Source organism: Saccostrea cucullata, unplaced genomic scaffold (genome assembly GCF_032062105.1).
Source record: "Saccostrea cucullata isolate Sc308-1 unplaced genomic scaffold, CSIRO_AGI_Scuc_v1 ctg1316, whole genome shotgun sequence".
In the NCBI taxonomy this organism is placed as follows: domain Eukaryota; kingdom Metazoa; phylum Mollusca; class Bivalvia; order Ostreida; family Ostreidae; genus Saccostrea; species Saccostrea cuccullata.
In genome coordinates, this window is record NW_026928263.1 from 98,129 (window position 1) to 118,855 (window position 20,727).

At 33.2% G+C, this 20,727-nt stretch overlaps 1 protein-coding gene across 2 annotated transcripts; it reads left to right on the top strand.

Annotated features, from left to right (window-relative positions):
* Positions 1 to 4,056: 4,056 nt before the first annotated feature.
* On the top strand, positions 4,057 to 18,695 carry LOC134276967 (synaptotagmin-A-like). 2 transcript variants are annotated; one of them, XM_062759253.1, is made up of 9 exons: positions 4,057 to 4,144; positions 5,768 to 5,949; positions 6,317 to 6,514; positions 6,894 to 7,154; positions 7,448 to 7,626; positions 7,768 to 7,839; positions 8,143 to 8,272; positions 8,567 to 8,695; positions 18,276 to 18,695. In XM_062759253.1, exons 2-9 carry the CDS (start codon positions 5,782 to 5,784, stop codon positions 18,348 to 18,350), a joined length of 1,212 nt encoding a protein of 403 aa, XP_062615237.1. In that variant the 5' UTR covers positions 4,057 to 4,144; positions 5,768 to 5,781; the 3' UTR covers positions 18,351 to 18,695. The 2 variants fall into 2 exon arrangements, with proteins under 2 accessions (XP_062615237.1, XP_062615236.1); XM_062759252.1 differs by having other exon boundaries at positions 7,448 to 7,621; positions 7,763 to 7,839; positions 18,276 to 18,694.
* The last annotated feature ends 2,032 nt before the right edge of the window (positions 18,696 to 20,727 follow it).

Below are 20,727 nucleotides of genomic sequence, written 5' to 3' on the forward strand. Positions count from 1 at the left end.
TCCGCCGCCATGACAGTGGAAAAACTCACTGCTTGCTTCGCGCATAGTACTGCGCATTCCAAAAATAAATAGCATCAATGCTTGCATAGCACTGGTTCTCTGCCCTTGATTCCAGTCGCTGCCGCTAGGAATTACAAGGACAGGTAACCTCCGCCGCCATGACAGTGGAAAAACTCACTGCTTGCTTCGCGCATAGTACTGCGCATTCCAAAAATAAATAGCATCAATGCTTGCAGAGAAGCATGTTAGGTGGATCCAGCGATTTAAAAAACGTAGCATATCTTTCTTGATGAATAGAGCAATTGAATACGGTGAAATTATTCAAACAACATAGTAAGGACTTTATTAACTGAGTATATCATTAACTAACAATATAATGTCACAATAAACTTTCAAATGTTCCGTAGTGTTAACTTATTGTAATCCTTCTATTCCTGGTGCACGTACCATATGAGGTAGCACTTCTTTATGGTTTTACAGATGCTTTAAATCCGTCTACTTTCTGTGTTAACAGCAGTGTAGCATGTGTAGAGTGCAGAGAGAAGGGTTTATTTACTTCAGCACTTCTGGATTTACGCTAGTCTAAATATAGATTTTTTCATCAGTGCGGTTTCCTTGACGCGATAAAATGGCAGTGGTTACCTGTCGTTGGTTTTTTAGGGCGCTTGCGCCCGTTAACCAATGTCAGGGCACCAGTCTAATGCTTGCAGAGAAGCATGTTAGGTGGATCCAGCGATTTAAAAAACGTAGCATATCTTTCTTGATGAATAGAGCAATTGAATACGGTGAAATTATTCAAACAACATAGTAAGGACTTTATTAACTGAGTATATCATTAACTAACAATATAATGTCACAATAAACTTTCAAATGTTCCGTAGTGTTAACTTATTGTAATCCTTCTATTCCTGGTGCACGTACCATAACACATGGGCCCACTCGATTGGGACCCTTCTTATTCCAGAATAACCCTTCTGTCTGTTCGATTGGTTTGGTAGGGTAGACTTAGAAGGCCTTCTCAGCCTTCCACGTCAGAGATGGAAGGATAGCTGAAGGATAGCATTCTAATATGGCGTCAACCGGTTTGGTGAAAACTTGGGGGATCTTTATTATTGTAAATAAATTGCAAAAAAGTATTTTTATCATGTACGAAGGTTAATTCTGTTAAGAAGCCTTTTTCTGTTATGTAATTGCAGTAAAATCAACCATTGAACACAGTTTCATAATTTACCATGTATATATGGGGTGCAGCTTTGAGCCGTAAATAGGTCCCTGATTTGACCATAATTATTTTATATGCTCTTTAATATTCTTCTGCAGACACTTGATGTTTTAAATCTTTCTTTACATAAATAAAAAAAAAGATATTCCCAATACTATTATATTAAATTAATTTTTCCACTCTTTATTTATCTCAAGTTTCCCTTTCGAACTAACATTTAATGCTTTGAAAAAACGGATTCAAATTCTTGAAATTCAATTCAACACATTGCAGATAATATACCACCCTATTCAATATCCTTCTGAATACTCGATTTAGACATACATATTCCAACCCTTCCAACATTCCCCTCTGCTTCTAGAAGGGTCCCAATCGAGTGGGCCCATGGAGTTAGAGAGACGAGTTATAGCATTCCCCGTAAACTTTAGAAAATAAATAATGTTAAAGAACAAGTGTTATAACTAAATCGATGATTTAATTATCATATCAGTGGCAAATATGTTGGAAAATTAATCATGCAATAGATCTTGATTTGAATTATTTTGGTAGGATATGCATATGGGACCTGTGATATCGCTTTACATTTAATGGTTTTTGAGGTAGCACTTCTTTATGGTTTTACAGATGCTTTAAATCCGTCTACTTTCTGTGTTAACAGCAGTGTAGCATGTGTAGAGTGCAGAGAGAAGGGTTTATTTACTTCAGCACTTCTGGATTTACGCTAGTCTAAATATAGATTTTTTCATCAGTGCGGTTTCCTTGACGCGATAAAATGGCAGTGGTTACCTGTCGTTGGTTTTTTAGGGCGCTTGCGCCCGTTAACCAATGTCAGGGCACCAGTCTACACCAGGAATAGAAGGATTACAATAAGTTAACACTACGGAACATTTGAAAGTTTATTGTGACATTATATTGTTAGTTAATGATATACTCAGTTAATAAAGTCCTTACTATGTTGTTTGAATAATTTCACCGTATTCAATTGCTCTATTCATCAAGAAAGATATGCTACGTTTTTTAAATCGGTGGATCCACCTAACATGCTTCTCTGCAAGCATTTTGACATTGGTTTAGCGCCCTAAAAAACCAACGACAGGTAACCACTGCCATTTTATCGCGTCAAGGAAACCGCACTGATGAAAAAATCTATATTTAGACTAGCGTAAATCCAGAAGTGCTGAAGTAAATAAACCCTTCTCTCTGCACTCTACACATGCTACACTGCTGTTAACACAGAAAGTAGACGGATTTAAAGCATCTGTAAAACCATAAAGAAGTGCTACCTCATATGGTACGTGCACCAGGAATAGAAGGATTACAATAAGTTAACACTACGGAACATTTGAAAGTTTATTGTGACATTATATTGTTAGTTAATGATATACTCAGTTAATAAAGTCCTTACTATGTTGTTTGAATAATTTCACCGTATTCAATTGCTCTATTCATCAAGAAAGATATGCTACGTTTTTTAAATCGCTGGATCCACCTAACATGCTTCTCTGCAAGCATTGATGCTATTTATTTTTGGAATGCGCAGTACTATGCGCGAAGCAAGCAGTGAGTTTTTCCACTGTCATGGCGGCGGAGGTTACCTGTCCTTTAGTCTCGTTCAACCAGACACTCGGCTGTCTCCGTAAATCTCCGACCAGCCAGAGGGTCTGGTAAAGATACGTGATATCGTTTGTAACGCCAAAACGAGGCTTACCAAAATTCTGGTAAAGTTTTTGATTGGCTGAAAAGAACACACCTCCACAATTTAAACAAATACATGGTTAATCGACAGAAAAATAACTTAAAGTTTTAAAAGTTGAATGTCTAAAAGTTAAAGCAGATAAAGAGGAATTATTTTATTGTTTACGGTAATGTCAATGGGTTATAGGTAAGTGTGTTTTATAAAATGTCTTGCATGTTTTATATTTCCGGAAGCTAAAGTGAAAGTAGTGTAGCTACCTGCGGAATACATATTTCCTCTATTGATATTGTAATTACTCGTTTTTATGTACAAATTTAAAGATAAGTTTATTAATATAAACTCACAATCTATCAGAATAAACATGTTAAATATTCGTTTCAAAAAAAGGTCATCAAAATGTAAACAAGATAGCGCCTTCTGACGGTAACAAACGCTAATGTGACTCTTTACCATACTCTCTGCTGGTCGGAGTTTACGGAGACAGCCGAGCGTCTGGTTGAACGAGACTACCTGTCCTTGTAATTCCTAGCGGCAGCGACTGGAATCAAGGGCAGAGAACCAGTGCTATTCCTGGTGCACGTACCATAACATGGAGTTAGAGAGACGAGTTATAGCATTCCCCGTAAACTTTAGAAAATAAATAATGTTAAAGAACAAGTGTTATAACTAAATCGATGATTTAATTATCATATCAGTGGCAAATATGTTGGAAAATTAATCATGCAATAGATCTTGATTTGAATTATTTTGGTAGGATATGCATATGGGACCTGTGATATCGCTTTACATTTAATGGTTTTTGAGGTAGCACTTCTTTATGGTTTTACAGATGCTTTAAATCCGTCTACTTTCTGTGTTAACAGCAGTGTAGCATGTGTAGAGTGCAGAGAGAAGGGTTTATTTACTTCAGCACTTCTGGATTTACGCTAGTCTAAATATAGATTTTTTCATCAGTGCGGTTTCCTTGACGCGATAAAATGGCAGTCTCTGTCGTTGGTTTTTTAGGGCGCTTGCGCCCGTTAACCAATGTCAGGGCACCAGTCTAGATATGTGGTAATTATTTTGCCCACTTGTATACGTAATTTGAAACAAATTGGATAATTTACGAAACCGAACAAAATATTTTTTCTTTGAAGGTGTGACGTCATTTTGCTAAGGTAAACAGTAATGGCGGCATTCGTGGACTGAGAAGACAGCAGTGGAAGTTTTATGGTTACATTGTCACGGTAGTATTGAAGTTATATAGTTACATTCAATTGATTAATATTTTATATATTTACAACATTTTTAGGTGTTTGTTTATGAAGTCATAACGTAGACGTTGTGTAATTTTATTTCCTATCCAATGGAAAATGTTACATGACTGAACCTCGCAATACTGATGATATATCGATAGTATGTTTTCTGATATATATCTCTGAGATAATGCGTTATAAGGTGTGCCTGATATTATAAACACTTTTCAGAAAAAAATGCACGCAAATTCGGTAAAAATTTGAGCCAAATACCTCGTTATATACCCGTGGCAACTTTTCAGTGTAAAAAGGAAAATACTTCGTAGGCCTAGTTCCTCTTCACTTTTTTTTAAACCGTTACTATGGACGCATTTCTATATATTCTCACATTGTTTAATATTTCAGTCTTGTCAATGTAGCTGCTGGAATTTTAAGGATAGCCACCAAATTCAAATGCATTTTAAAAGAACTACGAACGATAGTATTGTTCTTCCGCCTACCTCTAAGTCGATTCTCAAAAGTTAACATATTCGAATGATTTTCAAATATTTTATAGATATTTATATGAATTTTCATAAAACGTTACTTATTTGGGATACCAAAGAAAGATAACTCTATAATTTTGATAAAACTTTTGTTTTTCACTATAGAAATCAATGGAAAACGGAAAATATTTTTAAAACAACTCCCCCCCCCCCATGAAACAAAAATTCCTTTTTACAGGTAATATGGACTGTCATTTTACAAATTTATGCCAAAGCTTTTTGTGTTTCACGTATGGGAACATATGTTTATAGCTGACAAAAAACAAAAAAAATGATGATTTTTCACTAATTTTAAAGCTATTTACAACTTAATGATTGTATTTTATTATTTTAAATATATTTTATTTATTTGCGTAAAACATAAGAAAAGATATGAGATATATTTTATCATATTTTTAAAAGACTATTTCAAAATATGGTGATTCTTGAAAGTTCGATTTCACTAGAAAATATCATCTACACCCATTTTTTCAAGAGCTGGAATAAATGATTATTTACTATCTAGCGCTGGAATTAAAATGATTAATCAATTACCATAGAACTGTTCTTTTTTTTAAACAAAGATTTAATGGCCAAATTGCCATTAATATTGAATTTAATGGGTGCAAAATGTAGGCGGTAATCAAGAGTTAGAGTTCGTAGTTCTTTGTACCTTTGCAGAGTTTTATTTTATTGACACATTTAGCCAGATAATTTAGAATACTTGGTACATGTTTACATACTAATATAGTTCTCTGATGTAATGTACTATAATACTGCATGTATATCAGTATTTTAAATTCTGTTGTCTCTTCTGAATTTTTTTAAGTTTACAAAACTAAAATTAGACAATGGATCTTTGATACTTTTGGAAATCTTAGAATATGTGTGGTACCAATAATTCAGTGGAATTTATCTGCAATTATGTCAAAAGCTCAAGTTTACTTCACACTGAGGGCAAATATTTGCTTACCAGATTTTCTTTTCACTAGTTGTGACAAAAGTTAATCTTAAAACTTTTTGAAATCTTATTCTTTAAAGAAATTATTGAAAGTTGTTTACTGGGTACATGTGTATTTTTTTACAACAGATAAATGTAACAGAATGGGACAGCAAAATTCTAAATATAACAGTCCTCAGGCTGACCCAGAGAAGGGTGTGATCCCACAGAATACCAAGAAGATCCAGGGTCTGTCCAGAATTCTGACGGCTAAAGCTGAGCACAACAGGGAGGTGGCCGTCCAGGGCTGGGACAAACATAATGAGAATATGGTGAAGTCTACATTCACTGCTTAATTTCCATCTTTAGAGTCACCATCATATTTTCTTCTGTTTTTTTTTCTTTAAAGAAAAGAAAATGTCTCATATTGTCAGACTTTCTTAGTACATGTACATGTATATTTTTATGAGATCGTCATCTCTCTTAATTAAATGTGTATTTCATCTGTAAAGTGTCGCTTTGTTGACAAAATAACTTTCATTTGTTTTGGTTGGGTTTTTTTTTTCTATTCACTGAAGTTAAATACTTAAGAAATGTTTTTTAAAAAACTTTTTGCAATGTCATGTGCATCTGTTGACCAGATTTTTTAAAAAGAACTAAAATGCATCATATCAATTCAATCACTTCCAATTTTTATAGAGAAATACCCAGTTGCTGAAGGGCTTATTTAAGCAGCTTGATCCTACCGTGGCCAAGGCTGTAGGAGATATGAGAGGTGAAATCCAGCTCTCATACAAGTATGACTTCAAGCGCCATCTATTGTTAGTCAAGGTTATCAAGTGCAGAGAACTCAAAAGCAAAGACTTAAGGTCCAAATTGTCTGACCCATATGTCAAGGTAAGATTTATTCATATAGACATATTTTTTCTAGCTTAAAAAAGTTAAATTTCAGCAAATAGTTTTTCATAATTCAATGAAATGACACAATAATCAATTGTAAAATATTTAATGAAGTCAGATATCACATTTGAAATAAATGCATAATCTCACCAAGAAATTGCATAAAATGATTGAAAGATATATACATTTGTAAGGGCTTATTTATAGACCAATATTCATTATCATAGATCAAATTATGGAATTACACTTGAATCAGCATAAACGTACATGTAATAAAGGCGTTATATATAGTGCAAAATAGATTAAAGTTTCCGTATATTGTTATAACACATGTGAGAAAATATACAGCAGCTAATCTTTTCTATTCCGTATAAAGTTGACGCTCCTACCTGACAATGAAGCAGCAGGCGAGAGAAGAACAGCGATCGTCAGACAATGTAACGATCCTGTCTATGATGAAATTTTTGCCTTCCCCCTGGAGGAACATGAGCTGAATGACCTGAAAATGGTTGTCCAGGTTATGGATGCTGATATCATGGGACAGGACGACTTTATTGGGGAGGTCATAGTGGACATGATGACATTTAACTTTCGAGAGACACCATTTCACACCGCCTGGTACACACTCAACATGGAGGTGAGGTTGTTAATGCAACAATGTCTGCCATATGTTACATAAATCATATGTATCAAGTGTCATATAGTGTTATTTGAGTTAAATTTCAGTTGGATTCTTTAACCAGAGTGAAAGAGTTGACAACATTTACACAACATTAATAAATCTTTCATTGAATATTTGAATGTTTTAGCATTATCTTAAAATGATATGAAATCCCAAAACAAGCAGGACTTATAGGGTTTCTGATATTTTTTTTTATACAAGAAGAATGTTTTGGAAAATGCAAATTTAATATATTATTTCCTTCCCAGACTGACCTGAATGTGACAGGAGAACTAGAGTTTGGGGTGGAGTTCCAGCTCCCCTCCTGTCTCCTGGTGACCATGTATCGTGGGCGGGGACTCAGTGCCAGGGATGAGGGAAAATCAGCTGATCCTTTTGTTAAACTGACCGTGACTGGTACATCATCTATGTTCCAAACCCAGGTTAGGACTCAAACAATCAGTTATAAATGAATTTTGTATATTGTATATTATGTATATTGAATATTCTATACATTGAATATTATGTACGCTGATTTTTCTGCACATTGATTATTCTATACATTGAATATTTGACTTGCACAGGTCATAAGAGATACACTGGACCCAGAGTGGAATGAGACGTTTGAGTTTGACGTGACACAAGAAGATCTCAGCAGCAGGTTAGGAGGAAGTCTTCCCTCCATCTTACAAGTCTCCAAAAAGTTTTTAGTGCATGCACTTTGATATGGTTATAAAACTGTCAATCTACTTATTTACAACAGCACATAAATGAATATTCCAGGGATAAACAGTTTTGGTTTAATCTGTATTTATGAGATTCCATGGAATATTATCACATACAATATATAAATTGCAGATAATATAATCTTTTTATTATAGAAGATTTGTAAACAATATTTATGTCTCTTTGATACACAAAGCTCTTAATTTTAAAAAAATAAAAATATTATAAATATTTCTAGATACCTGATATTTCACGTGATTGACCAAGATAGAGGGGTCAACAATGACTCCTTGGGTCAAGTTGTAATTGACCTTCGAACTTTTGATCCAGAAAAGCGCATCCATGAAACTCACAAACTTGCTGATCTGGTAAGTTAGAAAAATGATGTATCAGTTATCAATAATTTTAGGGCATTTTGAAATCAAAATACATACATGTATGAAAAATAAAACTTCTGAAAGTTTATTGAATGCATGCAGTAAAACTGTGTATTGCTGGAACAATTGTTTTGTCAGTAATGATCAGTTTGAAATTAGAATAATGATGAAATTCACATTTTTCCAGCAGAAAAAAAGTTTTCTTGTAAAAAAAAATAATTGCTCTCAGTACTGTAACTACTGTTAAAACTGAGATGTTGAAAAATGTGTTTGTTCACCTAATAGAGGAATACAGAGTTGCTGAGGTCAAAATGGGGTCAACATGCTACGGCCCAGGAGTTTAAGGAGGCATTCATTGCCCACGCAGCAACCAAGCATCCCAGGTTCCTGTTTGCTGAGCATTCTGGGAAAAAGGTAAGATTCTGCAGAAGACTTAAATACAACAAATGGTTTTTATCCATCTTCCATTTGTTTTTAGTGCTTGTTAAAAGTCTAATGAATTTTTTAGGTTTGTTTAATGTTTTATTTTTCTCTTAGAAAGGAATTGATTTCTAGACTTAAATATATTGATTTGCAGTGATACGTTTTTTTTTAAAAACAGAGTTTGTACATTCTGAAATATTCAAATTTTCTGAAAGAAAAGTAACATTTTTACTCATTTTGAATTTTTGGTTTTCAGTCATTTATTTATGAGTATTTAATTAATGTTGGTTGCACAGGGATTTAAATTTGAATGCAAATAAAAATTGCCACGAAAATTATTTTTATTTATAATAATTTTAGTTAAACTGCTGCAAAAATTGGTAAAAAAATGTGTGTAACATCTTTAAAACAAATCTCGCCCCTTAAATCAATGAAAGTAATATTTGCTGGGGAGTAAGCTTATTTGTTTTGGGATAGAGAATTATAATTTAAGTGGTTGGATGTGAACTATTCTTTCCATTGAATGCAAGTTGTCTTCCTTTGCATAATAGTGTTATAAAAGATTTTTTTTCAAGCAATTCTCTTTTGAAATTATTGTCATAATTTAAAAAGTTAATGCTGTTAGAATTTATTTTTAAAATGACTGACTAGATTAACCCAGATTTCAGAATTATATGGTAAAGCTGTAAAGTGACAACTATTTTATTTTTGTTTGTGAGCAGTTAATCAGATTTTCAGTAGGCCATTTAAAATAAAGCACACCATTTAACTCAAGTAACATCGCAACCCCCAACCTCCACTCCCAGAATAAAGGGCCCGGAAAAACAAATTTTAATTTGAACATGAAGTATTTCTATTTCATTTAAAAACATGATATCTCTCAACTCATAAGATATAAATAATAGTCCTTGTTGTATAATTGAAGACGGTCTATCAGAGTTGTCGTTCTTTTCCCTCATACTATAGGTGAATTTGCCCGACTTTACTTTTTTACTCTGTATCCTGTTTTCTTGTACTGTCTTAAACATCCACTTTAAGTTGATATTCAGTTTGCATAATCGATACAATTTCAATTGTTCAGAAAAAAGAATTTGGAAATTTTCCTGTAGGTGCAGTAGCTCTCTAACGGAAACGCGGATTTCCCGCATTGAATATAATTGTTAATCTTACATGATTTCCACTTGTGTGGAAGTTTCAAGCTTTCTTTTAAAAAAGGGATTAGCCTTGCAGGATTACAATATTTCGATATTATGACTGAGAAGCAGAGAATGAAAGTTTCTATATTTAATGTGCCTCATGCCGGTAGAGGGCTACAAATTTAGACCTGTACTCCCCACTCAAGGCTTTTTAGCAATGAAGAATCTTTTCCAGTCGGCACTTTGCGATACTGGTTCTCGGTTCTTACGGTCTAATTCTTAAGACCCGTCTCCACGTCCCACAGTGGACTCGAACCCGCGAAGTCAACCTATGGATCAAATCCTTACTCTGTGACTCTAAGTAGAAAACGCTTCAACCACTGAACCACGCGGACGACTTCGCATTTCTTAGATATGATCTTTGTGAAGAATTTAATTGTCTTTCCTCATATAAGTTTATGTAGGAAACTTTTTTTATATCATATGATTATTTTTTTTCTCATTTACTCATTTGAGTACATGTGATGTATAATTAAAATGTAAATTTACACGTGTATTATGTAAGAAAGTTCTTATGATTAAAATGAATCGCGCGGCAAAGTACTTAGTGTAAACTAATAACAGAAATGCCTAATTTTACTCTGACTGTATCTGAATTGTCCCATCCAGTTGTAAAAACATAAGTTTAGTCTATCGATTGCAATCATATTGCCAAGGACGTAACTAAATGGTGAGGATAAAGAACGGTGAGGGCAGGGGTAAATGTGGGATGTTGAGGGGAGGGGAGGGGGGGGGTTGGCGGTGATGCTGGAACCCCACCCACTTTACCTCACAGGGAACTAAAATGTTCCCGTATGTTAGCTGTCATATTTAAAAATGTAGCAAGCTAAAGTGAGTGATTTTTTTTTTATTATAAAAATGTAAACTGTAATGTATGCAATTTTATCGATCTTCATGCACTCCTGAGAGTTACAGTGTAGCCGTAATGCATTAAAAAGTATATACAGATGTATTAAAATCAGAAGCAATTTTATTAAAAATCGATATATTGTTATTTTTAATTTTTCTAGTACTTTTCTCTGCTTTAAGAGGTCCTTGACTGTGAATTCACTGTAGGTAGGTATTTAGGGATAAACAAGGAAAAGGACTTTACACCTCCCTCCTTGACTTGAGAGTTTGAGACGGCTATCGGGATTTTTCATCTTAGCTGTTTTTCGCGGTAGACAAACGAGGAACAAAATTATTTTATTTCCGCGTCATTATCCAATTATATTTCTTGAACGTGTTATATGACATTTCATTGGTTATTTTTTCTGTCTCACGCTTGTTTTAAAACAAAAGATTGAATTTAATTTTTTTCTGTTACACGAATTTCTTAGCAAAGGACCCCAAAACGTAATTGATCTGTAATCTATCGAATTGATGCGTGAGAAAATTAATTTTTATAGGATTGTAGTGTGAAAATAATTCCATTTTCCTAGAAAGTCATGTAGGGATAAATAGTCATCTTCAGCATTGTTTAGCAAACTTCGAATGTCTTCCAGATCTCAGTTTAACACTTTATAGCTGTAATTTGCATGCACAAGTAAGGGGTGTAGGTGTTGTTTATAGAATTCTTGTATTACCTTTTTGTTACAATGACGGTAAAATTTACCGTTCATAGGGAAACGTCAATTCTAGCTAATAGAGTTCATTTTCAGTGAATTATCATACTGCCTAGTACACATAGATTAAACAAGCTTGAAAGTGATAGTTTAAATTATCCCATAGCATTTTTACACATAGGCATATAGCGATTATGGATAAATAATAGGGATGGGTATCGCCAAAAATTTCGTATCGCGATATATCACGATTTTTTCCCACAATATCACGATAACATCATGATATTTTTAAAAGCAGTTTTTACAATGATTTTATATGAAAAATTATTATTTTTCTAAAAAATATGCTAGAAAAACAAAGTTTTAATTTTTTATGAATACAAAATCAATTATGTTTGGACGGTAAGATGCCGTTCTTTTCACTTTTTACATTTTTTCAATACTTTCTGTAATTGTAATTTGAAAGATTAACAAATAAATGAATAATTTCTGGACTTTATAATATGTACCTAAAGACCGGTATTTAGGTCTCCTTATCACACAACAAAAAATCGCGATATACCGGTATACCGATAAAATCGCACATCCCTAATAAATAAGAATAAAGGCGATTTGTATTTAAACAATAACTTAAAAGAAACATATATATGAATTCTTATCTGAAGAATAAGCATGCTTCATAACCACCACCCCATCCCAATACAGTCCATCCCCGCCCACCCCTCTCCCTTACCCAAACTAACGTGAATTTGAAATTTTCAGTAAGTCAACATGTATATACATGCACTTATAAATACACACGGAATAAATATTCAAAAGACAACTACAGAGAAACTTTGAAATATTTTTATTTTTTCAACTGTTGTGCAATTGTAGTGTTTTTTCTACGTATTTTTTCATTGAAATATAAATATACAGGGTTTGACTATTATCACTAAATCTACAGAGTCCACGGAGTTAACTTTCTATCGAGGGCCGGTATCCTGCGGATTATAGACATTTGTAGAATTTTTCAAGATTCCGTATCCGTCCCTGTGTCTGTGTCTGTCGCTAACGCTTTTTAATATTTAAAAAATGACTTTTTCAATTCGGTAAGCTAAAAGATTTAAAAATAATAACTAAGCTGATTTTAAGAAGTTAATGACAATTGCAAATAAAACCAGTTTCCTGCATATAGTAGAAATTAAAACAAGCTAATTGTTGAAAAAGATATTTTGGGCGTAAAAATGTCATTGCCTTTCAGTGTTGTTAATGGATTAATCGAGGGAGGATTTGTTTTTAACAACTATTCTGTTCATGCTAATATTATCTCCAATACATTTACTAGTTTTTCTAGTTTCGGCGCATTTTGATATCTGTTAAGACGTATATAAATGCTATTTCTAATACATCTACATGTACTAGAATGCTACTTTCGGCACTTCTTATAATCCTGCATAAAACAGGGTTAGCTTGCATATCGAAAAGGCTGTCCTTCGGTTCGTCCACCCGCTACACTTTTCCGTTATATACTCAATTTGGAGCGGAAGTATCATTTTGCGAGCTCAATGCAAACAGTGGATCTAGATCAAGACTTATAATTATTTCAAACTAACAGCATTTCCTTTTTTTCGCATTGGCTGATTACGAAGTCTTAGTTACTAGTAGGTCATTGTCTCTAGTCAGTTGAGGAGAATGTATGGCCATTATTCTTTTTGTAGGTTTAGTTCATCGATTAAAATTTGATTGGACTGTATTGTCCATTTTTTTCTATCTTTCCTTAAATTTGTTCTCTCATTCTGATAGCGATACAAGTAAACTAATTTCAAAATGCTTTATTATATGTTTTATCAGTTTGGATTTCTTGCTGAAAATCTAAATTAAGTGTACCAAAGGTTTTAAGATTTTTTTACATCTTTAAAAAATATTCAGAAAAAAGAGGAGCAAAAGATACGAATAAATATGAATTTTAAATTTTGTTATATGTTATCGTTACCTCTTTTTCGATGAAATTGCGATGATTTGCTTGAACGAAAAAATTAAGATAAACTGATTGAATTATTTGTATAAATTCCAAATATATTTGTCTGTTCACAGTGTGGATTTTGTGATAAAATTAAAAGTCTAAATTTAATTCTTGAAATTTTTAGGATCAAAAATAAGTGGAGCAAAGACTCGACGACTTTATGTTTTATAGTTGTATGCTTTGCATTTTTTTAGTTTTAATAAGGATGGACTTTTGATAATTCGACTTGCTGAAATCAACAAACTTAGATATACATGCTTCAGCATTGCACATTTATAATTATATTCTACGAGGTTTATGGATTGTTCAGAAAAGATAAATACGTTTGTTTTAGTTTGATGTCAAATTAATTTAGCAATTTATATTCATCCATAAAAATGCTACTTTTATTTATTTATAATTTAATTAATTTTTTTTACCGGGCAAACACTGGGCTTGATTGTACATGTACTTCCAGGGATGATGTACACACGTTTATCCTAGTGACCTTGTAGAAAGAAAATATTTTTAAGCGCAAGGAAGTACGTAAATGACCTTGACAAACACGTTTCTTTCCAAAATAGCCTTGTAGGACTAATATTAGTAACTGAAGTGTCAGATTTAGAACAATTTGAACAGTTAAGGTGTTTTGACCATTGTTCGAACCAAGGCCTTCAATGAAAAGACATATCACATGCTTGAGGAATTTAAAGTGCATGCTCATTTACACTTTTCACTGATTACTAAAATAATTTTAAAACTACGGACTTTTCAGAATAATAACACGAATCGATCTCTCGCATTGGCACGGAAAAATGATATAGATCACAATGGGGACACTTGCCTAGTTAGGCCGGAAGACTAGTTCTCCTTTCTGAACTTTCTTGCCGTATCTTTATTTCATTAAAAATTAAAATCATCCTATCAAAGAAAGTTATATGTTTTATGTTTTAAGAAGACAGTTGGAAGATTCGGCACATTTGTTGGTCAGAAATAAGGAATCTAGAATTAAATTTTGATGCATGACCCGGATGCAACATTGGCAATTTAAAATGCATATATATAAGTATTTTTTTCTATGAAGCAGTACAGACATATATTGGATGCAATTTTAAAATGTTCTTATTTTAAAGTGAAAACAGTTCATATCACTGTTGCTGCAGTTCCCAGGGGACGCGCTCCACATGTAATATATTTGAAATGCAGAGACCGATCATTTTGAAAATAATTTTAAGAAATAATGTCTATAAAAAACTATAGGAAAATACAAAAATAAAAGAGATTTTTTCCCTCTTAATCTGTTTGTCTTAAATGAGTATAAAGTTTCCGATACATTGTGATCAGCGAGGCCTCACTACAATTCCTCCCGGGAAACCAAACACCCAGCTTTGTGGAGAACGTGAAAAAACACAGTTAATTCCCCTCACAGAAAATGCAACATATTGTTTTTCTTTAAATGCTATAAAATTGCTTAATGACTTTTTGAAATGTCTGTCAAAAGGCCAGAAAGATGTAATGCCCCGCGTCACAACATGACCGTCCAGCTTTATTGATTTAGACCTCGTATCTTGTCTGGGAGTGCGGCGTCGTTTTTTGTGAGTCAGGGTGAGGGTACAATGGATGTTATTGGTATCCATTGACTCGTGGTCGAGCTGTTAGCTCAGTACAGTAGATGTGTCAAGTTAACGATGCATTTTGTGAGAGTATACATTACATTCCCGGTCCCCTTATCACGGTTGTATCTCTCAGTATACGTATAGAGTTAGAGGAGGGAAAACGAGCCTTTAGATTCTTTGTCCGACACTTCTCACACAAGTTACCACAGTCGAGTGAACTCAGGAGAAGTCTATTTGTAAAGTCAAGTACCGCATATTTGATCAGTGAAGCACCCCCATTTACCACAAAGTTACCCCGGGGGCGCGCGCTCTATGGCCCGTGTTGACCAATACCAGCCAAACTGGAGACAAAGTATTATACGATATGAAAAGTTGAAATGGATAGATTTGACTAATGTGTCGATATTATGATTTAATTACACCAACATTAAAATAGTCATGTACATTACTCATCTAACAGGAATCGGTATTTCCTCCTAATGAGGTAATTTTTGTTCTAAAACAAGACAGTTCTATGAACGTGGTTTGTATCTGATCACAAAATATTTAAAAAATTGAGTTTTAATTTTTTTTCTTTTTTGCACGTATAAATGAAAGGAGTTTTATTACTGATGTTATTTATTTAATAAAGTCAGCATATATTTTTTTTTCATATAAAACACTTTGAAAAAAAAGTAATATTTTCGAAGTGCATATATTTTTTTATGAAAGAATTCATACAAAATTCATGGAAAAACTTTCTAACAAAATAATTTGCAGATACAAGTAGTAGTTGTATTTCTAAATTCCATATCTTTCCAAGGTCCCAGAACAGAGTTTACTTAGTATTTAAAAACAGAAATTAAAATATCCCATGTCAAAAATATAAGTCACGATTCCTAACTCATTAACCCAAGCACAAGTCTGTGAGAAAATAGCCACTTTAGTATTGTCTGGGTTTTAAAAAGACAATAAGATCACACCCTTTTAAGGTCCCAAATGTTGTATCGTCTTTGAATTTTGAGCTATTTACGTTGTGACCGTTAAGAAAGAAATAAAACCGCAATGGAGAACATTGCTTTGAACTAGTCATTAACGGAAATATGTTCATATTTTGGATATCATGTTTCTTTTGAATTTCAAATATAGAATAATGTAAAAAGAGAAGTTATATAAAATCCGCGAAATGAAACCTTTATCGTTTTGACTTTTATTCTTTCGCTTCAAAGCATGCATAAGGAGAAAGGTAAAATACTGTTGACTACATATAATGCTAGTAATGTGCTGAAAATAGTGGGTGGTCTAAGATTTAGTCAACTTTTTATTCTTTGCTTGTTAGTTATCAGTCCAAAGATCAAAACTGTTCGTTATTTAAATCCAAGATTTTCCTTTTTTTAAAACACTGAGTTTTATGCTTAGAAAAGTGATACTGGAAAAAAACTGCAATCATTGTTAAAACGATTCCTTAGTTACATATGAGTAATTCTAACTCAACGATGTGTTGTAACGACTTTAAGAATTGGTTAACAGTAAGATATCTGTATGTCTCAATCCTTGAATAATTAATGCAAAAATGAGTAAGACGGAAAATGAAAGGATGAAAAACGCTAAGATTCGTTTTTGGCCCCAATAATTGGACTTCTGGAGAAAAGCAACAGTTCATAATCAATTTCTGCTGGTTTTTTTAAAATCCTGTTTCAAAATAATTTAAGAAATCAACAGAGATCTCAAGGCAGACCCCCGCCTGTCACAGTGGTTAGCTAGGGCGTTTTCTCTAAAATTAATATTGTGGAGTTAGGAGCTGATACGTACGTCGCGGGTTCGAATCTTACTGAGGAACGTATAGACTGGTCCTTCGGAAGAGACCGTATAAACCGTTGTCCCGTGTCGCTGTAGATGCTGGCACGAAATAGATCCCTCACTGCATAAAGCCTGAGTGCCAAGTGTAGGTATCATATCCTTTTATCGGCAAGCGGTGTTGTATCAAATTATATATAAGTGGAAAAAATATTGAAAAAAGTTAAACAAACAGACAATCACATTTTGTTTCGGAAAACACTGAACTTAAATTTACCAGATTTACATTGATCACATATTCAATATAATTACACGTAAGGTTTGAAAATATTAGATAGGCAAACTTGCGCTATGTGATTCCCGAGGAGAAAATTTGCTTAAATATAACGAAAATACCTCCAAACTTGAGAAGATTTGATTTTTTTTGTAACCTTTTTGTGTTCCCCGTTTACACTTTGAATTAAAATCAGTTTACTAATTCAATTTTGGGTTGAAGAGTTGAAAATCATCACAAGATTTGATATTTAATAGAAAAAGGATCAAAATTTGATGTGACCATTTTATACATTGTCCTCTGTGAGAGAGAGAGAAAGAGAGAGAGAGATTCACACTGGTTGTAATTCATTTTTGACAGTAATTGTCTGACGTATTTGAAGTTTGTAAGAATTTCGAGCGTTTAATTGGTGTTAATTAATTACGGGTATTGAAACTGATAAGAGAAACTGTTTATTAAAACGGGTAATAATTTCAAAGAGGCCAATAATTTTCGTAAAATATACCCGGCCGTGTGGCTTTGTACTCTGTTTTATGGAATCATTTTTAAGAAGAATCCTGCGATCCAAGTCCAATTAATCATTTTCTTTTTTGGCCCCTGCTTCTATTCCTTGATGGTGGTAATAGCGGCCCAGATTACATCAGGTGTAGGGAGTTTATTCACTCCGAGATAATCGGGTCCGGGGCGGGCCTTTGTCTCCAGGATTTTTATATGAATCTGTTTTTACTGATAAAGACAGGATACTCCTTGATTACAGCATCCGTGTCAATTAAAAACACAATCAGGAATTTATGAGGGTTATGAAGATAGCATGTTTTTTTTTTAAAGAATAGGACCAAACGTTAATTGTTTCAAATTTTCTTGAAACACTGTAACGTACCCACATATTTTGGTAAATGACATTATTTGATTTTTTCTCACTTTTTTAGAGGGTTAAAATTAATGGTCTTAATTGTTTAAAAAAAACGGTATTTTTAAGTATTGATTATTCTCTAAATGACATGAATAATATCACAAAATAAATTTGATTTGTGGTTAAAACACCGGCTTTAACGAGATATTGACGGAATCCGATTGGCCGTCCCCTACCCTTACCGATACGGGACAATGATAAGACAATTTATAGTATCTCATTGTCACACAGTTCAAATAGCCTCCACTCAATATTTTTCTTTCATCAGGTGGTCAACGTCAGCTGTAGAAAAGCAGGTGCCCAGGGCAGGATACGCATCATTGACGGCATTCCGGTCAAATGACGCCTGCGCAGTCAGCCATCCGTGTCCTTTCCTCGACCGATCCTCGTCTTTGCCTTTTCATTCACGCTCGAGTTAGCCCCTGTATCGGCTATCCTAGACTGTGATATTCTTCTGTATTTGTAGAGTAAATATTGATGTTTATTTTCTATCTAAATGTGCACACGACCACTTGTTTGTTTTACATTTTCAAAGTCATTAAGTCCGTCCTAATGGTTATTTTATTACATGTGTAGTTTATGGTAATCTGTAAGCGTAATTACAGTTCACTGGATATTTTCTGATTAACCATTTCTGTTTTTTTTTTTTATTATTCAGTACCGATTGTAACAGGACAAATAGATATAAAGTAACGAAAGTATAACTGATATTTACTGAATTCTATATGCGTATACATATATATATACATGAATGAATTAATATCTTTTTTCTTTCTTATCGTCCATTTTAATGATAAAATGTGTATAGGGCTTACATGTATTGTGTTACATATATAAATGTGAACTATTACTTCGACCTTAATCTATATAATATTTATTATGGAGATTTTTTGTACATAACTGTTAAAAATGATGTTATTTTAACCAATATCGGTACATGCATGATATTTAAAATCACATTTTCAGTTCTTCTTGTTATAGAATTCTCTACTCTTTTAAAAATTTTGAAAGCTGTAAAATTATATGTGTAGACAAAAGTGTATCTTTTTCTATGGCGTTTTTGATATCTTTTTTTTAAATATAACTTTTTAAATATTTTTCCATAAAATTTACCTTATTTTGATTGATTTGAGTTTCCATCAGTCAAGTAACTGAGGAAATTTTATAATTAAATATGTCGTATGTTATACTTTTTACTGTTAGATATGAACATGTAGGCGTTTTTGGCCTTATCTTGTACTTTTAAATCCAGTTTCTGGACCATTTTATTTTTTTCTCCTCATCTTTTGGTTATTAGCTTTTCTAGATGCGTTTTTGCTCCTTGCAATAACGAATTTTAATGTCCTCATTTTCACTTTTCCCTTCTTCATACGCTCGTCTCCTTTGAAGTTTGTATCTATGTACCACGAACAAGATCGATACTTTTCAGATAAGTTGCCTCGGTTCAAGTTTATCCACTGGGGATCTCCTTTTAATTTGTTATTTTATGACTTTTAAGGTTTTCATTTGTTGTGATTATGTTAATATTTTTGATGATATCTGGCTTCTGTGTTCGTCCTTGTACCGTTGTAGGTTTAAATCAGAATTTAATGCAACCTGGTGATAAATTCACACGTGGCTGGGAAAACAGCGATGTGCTGCAAATTAAATTTTATCATTTTGCGAAGTTAAATATCATTTGTTAGTACTTTTTTAATCTCAAATAGACATTATCTTATTTGAGATTAGCACATTCCTTGAACAATATACTCATTAGCATTTGATAATATGGTGTTAGTTACCCGAAAGGAATTTCTTGATATGATTTTAAAAAATGGAATCTTAATTAAATTTAATTTGAATTTACAATGCTTAACTATTCTATGTATAAATTCTGTAAAGCAGTTTGATTCCACAGTGGTTATTTTACTTGACAAGTATTAGCCATAAGATTGAATTCGATAACCAAATTTACGATTGCTTGACCAATCCTTCTATGGCCAAAAGCAACACACAAATGCATTCTTCCATGAATTATGATAGTCATCTAAACGAAGTGAAATAATTTTACATTGTCATCTATTTCAAACGAAAATCTTTCTTGCTCCAAGTGTCAGTATCTATATGATTGTATATAGATAAGAAAATACACAACATTAATGAAGCTTATACCCCAATCCTCCCCATTGTTCCATATACATTTATGTAATCCAAGGTCATGTAATTAAGGGATTAATATCCATTACACTTAAAAGATACAGGAAAAATCAAAATGATATAAAAAAAGGTCATATAATGTATTGACAAAAAGAATAAGTATATGAGAAATTTAAAGGAAAGTTCTTCTGGATTTTATGTCCATTCTTTACACGAGGAATTTTCGGTTTTACAGTAACAGTTTTGATCAGATAGCTAGATTTTATTTCGGCTTGATGACAGCCAATTTGAGGTCTCCAAAGCGCTTGCTTAAAAGGTTCAGGCCGACTGCACTTTTTAATGTCTTTTCCAAAACTTTATTTGTTGCCCCTTATCTCCGTAAAAACCTGATGGCTATCTTTCAATGTGTGCTTTTTTGTGAAGTTTCTGCATTTTGGCACTCTTGTATATTGAGTATAAGCTCTTTATCAGATGTAGTTTAATCTTTGGTTATGATATGATATCGCTGAAATCTCGATGAAATCTCGCCACAATTTAATCAGTGCATTGCCCACTGAGAACAGATGCACATTACCGACATTCTC

Bases quoted from the DNA above. Each gene is read 5' to 3' on its own strand.
- LOC134276967 (XM_062759253.1), top strand. From the start codon at position 5,782: ATGGGACAGCAAAATTCTAAATATAACAGTCCTCAGGCTGACCCAGAG. The intron at 5,950-6,316 runs GTGAAGTCTACA...CAATTTTTATAG, and splicing joins ACAAACATAATGAGAATATG to AGAAATACCCAGTTGCTGAA. The intron at 8,273-8,566 runs GTAAGTTAGAAA...TTCACCTAATAG, and splicing joins CTCACAAACTTGCTGATCTG to AGGAATACAGAGTTGCTGAG.